The 8,950-nt window shown below is 38.0% G+C and overlaps 1 protein-coding gene across 2 annotated transcripts; it reads right to left on the bottom strand.

The window, feature by feature from the left end:
- Positions 1–1,532: 1,532 nt before the first annotated feature.
- On the bottom strand, positions 1,533–7,424 carry LOC308163252 (uncharacterized protein). 2 transcript variants are annotated; one of them, XM_080537433.1, is made up of 7 exons: positions 7,314–7,424; positions 4,447–4,659; positions 3,964–4,039; positions 3,622–3,691; positions 3,124–3,189; positions 2,624–2,721; positions 1,533–2,354 (listed from the first exon to the last, which is right to left on the bottom strand). In XM_080537433.1, exons 2-7 carry the CDS (start codon positions 4,634–4,636, stop codon positions 1,889–1,891), a joined length of 966 nt encoding a protein of 321 aa, XP_080393559.1. In that variant the 5' UTR covers positions 4,637–4,659; positions 7,314–7,424; the 3' UTR covers positions 1,533–1,888. The 2 variants fall into 2 exon arrangements, 1 of the variants encoding a protein (XP_080393559.1); XR_013937602.1 differs by lacking the exons at positions 2,624–2,721; positions 7,314–7,424 and having other exon boundaries at positions 4,447–4,647.
- Positions 7,425–8,950: the final 1,526 nt, after the last annotated feature.

The raw sequence follows: 8,950 nt of genomic DNA, 5'->3' as shown, positions 1-8,950 counted from the left end.
ATGTGTCACAGGTTACATTTATGTGAAATGCGTAGCAGTCATGTTGTATATTTAATTTATCACAGTCACAAAGTGAGGAACATCTGATGAAAATAAAACATGTTTCAAAGTCATTGATAGAACTGTAATGGTATTATTAGAAACTCATATCGATACTCTGTATTGGCAAGTACCAATGTAAGTACTTGTACTTGGTCTGAAAAAAGTGGTATCAGTGCATCCCTAGAAAAGATGTAGGAGGTCATCGCCAGCTGTGTCTCAGTTCAATCAAGGGGGGGCAGTTTGGACCCAACAGGAAACTCCTGGCGAATACGAAGTACCACACATGCTGGAATGTCGTCAAGGAAGTCACAGCACCAGCTCACAAAGTTTCGATAGGCTAGAAACCTGTAACGTCTGAAAGAATGACAATAAATGTTTACAGTATCTGTAAAATGTTTCATGTGAATTCCTGTTTAATATACACAGTATCTGCTGATGAAAACTTGGCTATATACTCGTTCTGAATTTGGGGCATTGTTCAACTGCATTTTAGGGTGTGTTAGAGTACGCCATTAATGGTGTGTTGTGACCACTGTAATGTCACTGAAGTAATGTAAAGCAAGATTGCATAAAACCGTACATATTTATTTGCATTATAATCATTAGCTGTAACCATACAGATTGCAATTATGATAATAAAAAAAGGAACACTTACTGCTCTATTTCCCTTAGCTGTAAAAGCCCATAGTCTGCTCTGTACATGCTGAATGCGTTCTGTAGGGAGAACACATTCAGGCAAACAGGGTGTAACCCAGGGTGGTCTACCATACATGGTACATTGTCCTCGAGCTGCTGCAGCCGTCTTTTAACCTAGTGTGAATTACATAAGGTAAGTGTCAAAGACGAATAAGGATTTAAACTGTAAATAAAATGCCAAATTAAGCACTTTCTATTTGTGTTCTGTTTACAACTCAACAACGGATTCATTTTAAGAATGCAATTACACAATTAAATGAAAAATGTCCTTCCTGGGTAACGGAAATGGATTTTAAAATGATTAAAATGTCTACCATTGTTGGCAGTTTAAAGATATCCATAGCTGGAGCTAAACAAACAATTGCTGCTCAGAAAACAACATTTTCATCACAAATGTAATATATTACATTACCACATTTATCTAGCAATATTTCACAAAAGAAAGACAAGTAAAGATAAAAAGGCTGTTATTGTATCCTCAACTCAAGAAAACATGATTGTGAAAATCTGGGTTAAATTAATTGACTGTTACCGGGAACGACCTGCTGTTAGCCAGGATTGACATACTGCAAGATTTCAGTATTAAGTATTATCATTTAAGGCTGTCTCAGGAACATATTTTTTTTCAACAATCATACATAGTACAAGGCAAGAGACACTGACTAACTGTTAAAGATGTGTTTATCTTTAATTTCATGCAACAATGTACAGTAACTGTCATGCGACTGTTCAAGTAATCGGAGCAATGTAACTGTTAAGAATCACACAGGTTAACACTTCAATTCAATGGCATTTCATTTTTTGGGGTAGAAGTACATATGAAGTGAATGTTCAAGTAACTATTTGTGTAACCAACTTATTTATCACAAGTCTATTAATGAATGAAGGGAGCATTAAAACAAACAATTGAAACAAAGGGTAAACCTTTCTTTCAGGTCAGATTTTTGTTCTTATTTTTTCAATGTTTCAAATTCTTGTTTTTGGTTCTGTTACGTAGAAAGGACGCAAGCGTAAAAAACAGTCTTGCACATGGAGCTCTTTCAGTGTTTTCTGGAGGACTCCTCTTCTTTGTTTTTGGTCAGTGTCTTTTTTCCTGGTAGCAGTCTGCTATTTTCATCCCTACACAGGAAGCGTGTAACCTGTGCCCTCTTCAGTGCAGAAAGGTTCTTGGCTCCCCGTGGCGTGTGCTTCTCACTGACAACTCTTGTTTTGTTGGCCCTTTTGAGACGTTTTCTTTTTCGATTATTTCGTCCTTCAGTTGTCTCGTCTCTTTCTTTAACTTAACGAATCGCTTTGATGTGTTGCTATTATTTCTTTCTGGGGTAGACGAAGCAAGTGGCTGAGCATTCTCCTGAGGTTCATTTGGCTCACTGGGATGGGGTGGGTGTGGCTGAGGTTCATCTGGCTCACTGGGTTGGGGTTCAAATTGGGGATCTTTAAGATTGGATCCATTCATAGAGACTGGAGTGTCGTTCATTATTTCATTGGTCCACCTCATTCTTTCCCTCTGATTCCTCTTGTTTACCCTCCACTGATCCCTTCTCTTCCTTGCGGCAAAAGGAGTCATCAGCCGTACTGGGGTTTTGATCTTTGATTCAGACTTATCTTTGTAGTAGCTAGACACAAAAATAATGAGTATTAGATACAGGCTGTAATCACACTGATTCCATTACTTTAAAGAGATAGATCCCCTAACATAATATTCAATTTTTTTAAAAATTTAAAGTACCGTGATCCAAATTGCTCCATAAGAAATACCCCCCAGCATAATCTGACACATTGCTCAACTAAAACATCTAGGCCTTTTGCAAATCAGTGTAAACCTATATTTGTTTTAATTATTTTTTTAAATCTGCCTCATCACTTCACTACTAAATCACAATACCTTGCTCTCTTTCGCTCAAGAAACTCAGCCCTAGCTTGTGGATCTTTGTTCCTCCTGGCCCTGAACAGTCTCTGCCTCTCTTTATTAGACAGCGGCATCTGGAAGGACAAAACTGACCTTGAAACATCAAAAGCTATACTAAACCTTAAATATTCTATTCTAGCATTATTATTTGTTCATTATTTGGACAATAACCTAAGGAAAGGTTAAATTATATTCAATGAACAAACTGAAATATTGTGTTATTGTATTATTGTTATCCAGGAAGGACAAAAAATAACTATTTTCCTGCCCTTTTTGTAACTTAATCTTGGCCTACTGTGGAAAACTATAACTTAGCCTTCAACACATCAATGTCATATTTCACATGAAATAAGCAGTTTTTACATATAAAAACATAATAAATGTTTTATTAGCGTTATCCAGAAAGACACATGATTTTGCTACATAATGCACCAGTGACCGAAAAGGTCAACATATCAAAGTTTTAAGAAACTTACTGATCTTTCCATGTGTTTTGGGGATCCTTCAGAATATTCTTGATGATGCAATAGCCTGTCACATGACTATCCAAATGCATTAATAGAAGGACATTAGGGAAATCCAAATATGGAGACAAAAGTCTTTCTTGCATAAAAATAAATAAGCTTAGTATTGTTACTATATTTGTAGGTATCATTGCAAACATCAACACAATTATGCCCAAGTAGATAATTAAGGCTTTTATAAATATTTCTGACATTTTTGTACTTAGATTTTAAATCAAGACGTTACCCAGGAAGGACAGTTTGGTACTTTTGAGCTCAATAGCTCCTTAAATGTTAATTTCTTACAATGAATACTCATATGAGTAAGTAAAGAGGGGAGAGTTGAGTAACATAATGTAGTGTTTTAAAATGTGTATATATTTTTAACATTATATATCTTTGGAAACCAGAATTGACATGCAACGTATTTGACCAATCTGAAATCAGACTAATTATTGCAGCTAACGTTACCTGTGGTATTTCCATGCAGCATATATTCTCAGCCTCTGTCGGCATCCTTGCACAGTTTCCACATGTGCACCTATACAAAAGAATTGAACAAATTGAGCATCTCACCAAAAATATAAAGCTTATGAAACAAGAAGCCTGACAGACATTGCCATGCTGAGGTGGATGAGCAGTGAGCTTTGTCAAATTTCAAACACACATCATGTTGGAACTTGGTAACTTGTTGCACGTCATATGGACATGGAGCACAACACACACACACACACACACACACACACACACACACACACACACACACAAAGACTAAGTGTAAAAAAAAACAATTGAAAAGAATTGTTAACTAACCATTGTGAAACGTCCTGCTGCATTCGCAATGTTTGAACAGTTTGAGCAGTAGCCTCTTCTTTTTCTGGCTCAGATTCTGGATCAAACATGTAAGGTTGAATGGTTGAATAGGGTTGAAAATGATCGACAAATTAATTGTTTCAGAATGGGGGAAGAGAGGGGACACATTGAATTGTCCCCCTGCAGTCAAAACAGTAAACATTGGCAATGGAGACTCTTCATTAAACATGGCCTTTAGAGTCCAGGGGGGTATCCCATCAACGTTGCTACAGGAAAATCCAGGCTTATTCTCATTGTGTCATTGACATCACTGATATTTATAATTTATCTGGGAAACAACCCCTAACAGGATCAAGAGTGACTTATCAACCCCACAAGGGGAGAGGCCAGGAGAAAGTCAAGTATTCACTGACTTTCAGTAGACTGTTGATTGTACAGCAGTGCAATGACAATGACACTAACCACTATACAACAAAGACTTACCCTCTGTCTCACTGTCTTCCATCTCCACTTCTAGTTCCTCTACTTTCACTATCACACCGTAGTCTTCTCCTCCTTCCTCTTCTTTTTTTACCATCACACCCTTCTCTGTTACTTCTTCTCCTTCCTCTTCCCCTTCCTCTTCCTTCACCTCTACATCTTCTACCTCCACCATGCACTCTATTTCAAACATGTTAGCTGGGTTGGGACGTGCGGCTAGAATCAAAGGAGGCACAAATTAAAAACAAAACTATACAGTTGACTAAAATCCCATTCAGACTGATGGTACACAGCTGGGTGATGCTCTGAATTCGGTGCACATTGGGTTGTCTGGGTTTTGAAAAATACACCACAAATAATTGTTTCTGAACATTGCATCTGATAAAGGACTATTTAAACCTTTGAGAAAATACTTCTCCCCACCTCAGGCATGAAATCCCAAACATTATTAAGAATTTCTTTGTCATCTTTGTCACCAAGTTTTTTTTTAAATTCAACCCTGTAACGGACAACTTGATCCCTGTGTGAATACTATTCTAAAACATATTCAAACACATTTTTGCAGAATATTGGTAATCATCTGTCCCTTGTTTAAAATAACGTATTATAAGTCGATTTTATTTTATTTAAAATAAAATAATTTCACTGTCAAGTAGGATATGACAACTTTATGTAAAAACGGTCTTCATATATTAAGAAAATATGCATTAACATTAAGATCAGATATGGCTGTCATATATTTTCTGGGTGTCCTCTAAATTCTACATAGGCTACAGTTCAGAAACAATTAATTTAATATTTCTTATTTTTATACAAAAATGTATGAAAAACTATCAAATAACAGGGTTTAACTCACTGCTGTAGCAGGGTTGAATATGATAACAGGGTTGAAGGGACAATTTCAATAGGCCTACTGATTAATTTACCTAAGAAATGAATGACACAACATTTAATCAAATTGAAATTGATTTTAATGAAATAATGTATTGACTCACTGTTGTTAATCTCAGCTTTCCTTTTCTGTCTTTCTTTAGCCTTCCGCCACATCTTCCTCTTGCATCTTCTAGCTCTCTCACTCAGGTCATTAATTGACATGTTTTTCCCTGCGTCGGTATCTCTTCTCCACCTGTCACGCTCTTTGCGGAGGTATTCTTCCCTTCTCTGTGAATCTGCATTTCTTCTCGTTCTGTACTCTCTTTGCCTCTCTGCATTTGATTTTGCCATCTCATATTGAAAATAATTAATATTAAATAACTTTTAATATTTTTTAAGAAAAAAGAAGGTAACACTTTACATCAAGTGTTCAGCAAATGCATTTATTACAAAGTAGTCACTATGTAAATACAATGTATACCATGTAAATACTATGATGTAGCGGACAAATACTATGATGTATGATGTACATAATTCACCTGTGTGTTTGGTTATGGGGAATTGTGTGCGGGCACTTTAACGCCGGTCACTGGGGTGTGACGTATGGGCGTACAGGTAACATTTAAGGAAGTGTTTGTACGTTGCTATTGGCGCTATGTCATCAGTTAAATAAATGCCGACACGGTCGGCTTTATACTGGCACCAAGTCTCCGTTTCGTTTGTACGCTCCAACTCCTACAATGATATAATTACATTGTATACATAGTATTTACATAGTAATTCATAATTGAACAGATTTACTGTGTAATTACACTATACATAGTATTTACATAGTAATTAGAATTACATATTTCACACAATTCACATAAAACTATCCAACTGAATTGACTTAAGAACTTTCCAACTTTCAACCCTGTAACAATGATTCAGCCCTGTAACAGTAATTTTTTTGTTACGGGGTTGAAGATTTTAGCTAAAAGTAGCCATTTTGACAATTTTTTATTTTTCCCAAACAATAGTTAACTGTCATTTATTTATGTAACAGTGTTGAATGGTTGAGCTTGATGTTGTCAACCTGACAATAAAACAATGAAATATAGGTAAGAAAGTATGCTAACACTTACCGCTCTTTACAGTATGACCTTGAAAAGACTTGAGTGATTTCACTTACTGGATCCTGAGGCGGGTGGACTGAACCATTAATTTTTAAAAGGGGGGGAATTGGGATGCTGTTACGGGGTTGAACAAAACTGGGGGACATGATTAAATAGTGCTGTTTCATAGATAGCTCATGTATTTGTTTCTGAATTATTTTATTTTGGTTTAAGTAATCGGGCAAATGGTTATATTAGAAGAAAAAACTTGGGGTAAATTGCAATTTTTATTTGTATTATATTCAATGAAAAAGTAACTTTGGTCAGTGGGGACATGCACATTTGGCTGTCATCTACTCCTGAGCAACCCATAAAAAATGTATATTACAAATGAGATGTGTGTGTTATAATGCAAACACACATGGATCTATCAATTTATTGGTTTAAAATGCATTTTGTGGGTTACTTTATTTGATATTTGAGGGAAACTTGTGGGACGTAAAGTGCACCGAATTCAGAGAATCACCCAGCTAGATATAGTTATCAGTTATTATGGTATGTTCGTCTGTTTCTCGGGAACACGTAGCTCCCAGTTGGTGAAGTAGTTGTTCGACGTGAACGCATTCGAGTGGTTTTGAAGTGGGAACAACTCTTAACAAAAATCCTTCTTCTAGCATTATGACTGCCAATGGCCCCTGGCCCGAGCAGAGATTGTTTGTTTTGTGAAGACTGATGGATAGATTATTCACTTACTTAGAGAAATGTATTGTTGTAAGTCGCTTTGGATAAAGGCGTCTGCTAAATGCCAAAACTGTATTGTAAACCACAGCGTATAATTCCTATCTCCGAGTATCCTTTGGCTGCCAAACGCATCACTAATTCATTCATACTTTGAACTCTTACCGTCAAGTCAGCGCCTCTGTTGTTATTTGCTATTCAAAATCGTTAATCTTGTCAAGGCCTCATATATTTCTGCTATGATGAAGCAGTAGTGAGATGATCGCAGACAACAACACCAGATAAAAGTAATATGGCTGCAAACTCGCGAGGGGGAGAGAGTAAACGTCTTCTTCTTCTGTTGGATTTAAGGGCAGCATGCATCCTTAACGTTGCACTACTGCCATCTTCTGGATTTAGCCAACTCCTACATTGTCCAAGTCTCCCTATCAGTCCAGGGGGGTATTCCACGTACCTTGATTAGTATATCGGCGATATAAAAAAAAGCGGCGTTCAGGCAACTCGTGATTGGAATTCAAGCCTCAGGTGATTCCTTGAACGAGGATCAGGCTTGTGTCATCAGTGTTTACAGAACACCGGCTTAGAAATCCTCGTTATGGGCGCGTGCACGCAGACATAAAGAGCCCAGAAGAGCCGATTGTCGAAATGAAGATACTACACCCCCTAGCGGTCCTACCTTTCGCGCAGCACTCTTAAGGCCGATTTAAACTTCTGCGTAAAATCGACGGCGTAGGCCTACGGAGAGGGTTGACACGCACATCTCCAAAAATGTAAGTACGCGTCAGTTTCTACGCAACCGTAAGCTCTGTGATTGGTCCGCTTGGTAGCACATGATTCCGACAAGATTCTGACTCTCTCGTCGGCCAAAATGCGGAAGCCATGACAGAAATGACATTTACTTTTTCTGTAATTACTTATTAATAAAGATTTGAAAAATTATGATAACCATCGTATTATCTTAGTTTAATGTCATTTCAATGCATCATAGAACTTTTATTTACAACAAGCATAAAAAAAAGAAATCGCTATTATGCCGCTTTGAGTAGAGCGCCCTATGGAAGCGTCAGGCACAACCCGGAGGCACCCTTTGCGGGTTAATAACTGTGGTTTACCGTGGGTTAGGATAACAATTCAAACGTGTCCGGATAGGGGAGAGGACAGGGAATCTGAAACCATTTGAAACCAGTCTCTCCCCCCGCTGTCAACGGGAGTTTCATCCACCAGGAAGCGGTGGTGCGCGCAGCAGCGGGGGGGGACCCGTCACTTACGGCCGAATATCTCCGCGTCACAATGGGTTAGAATTCCAAACTAAAATTCTCCATGACCAGAATAGCATGCTGAACACACTGAACTTTGAATGGAGTCTTAGTCATGTACCGTTAACGAGATAGAATAAGAAAAGCATATTTTTCTATGCCGCTATGAGTACACCGACTAACGCGACGCGGTCCGCGTAGAACGTAGAACTAGAATGTAGAACTATAAACTTGGAGACCCCTTACGTAGGCTACGGCGTAGACGTGCGTAAATTCGACGCAGAAGCTTAAATCGGCCTTTACACCCTATTGCGGGATTTGGTCGCTGGTCGCTGGCTTGATATCCATACAGCCTCCCCTACCCCTAACCACCTCCCCTGTCCCTACCACCCCCCCCACCCTCCCCGTTCGCTGACTCTGTGTTCCATGTTACTTGTTGTTTTTGTGTTCTCCGTATCTCCTATATTGTCAGCGTCTTTGAGCCTCGGAAAAGCGCTATATAAATGTAATGAATTATTAATTATTATTATTATTTACTTATTGGTC

This window comes from Nansenia antarctica (assembly GCF_963989245.1).
Source record: "Nansenia antarctica genome assembly, chromosome: 8".
Lineage (NCBI taxonomy): Eukaryota > Metazoa > Chordata > Actinopteri > Argentiniformes > Microstomatidae > Nansenia > Nansenia antarctica.
Note: the sequence above shows the minus strand (reverse complement) of the source record. Positions and strands in the feature narration are given on the sequence as shown.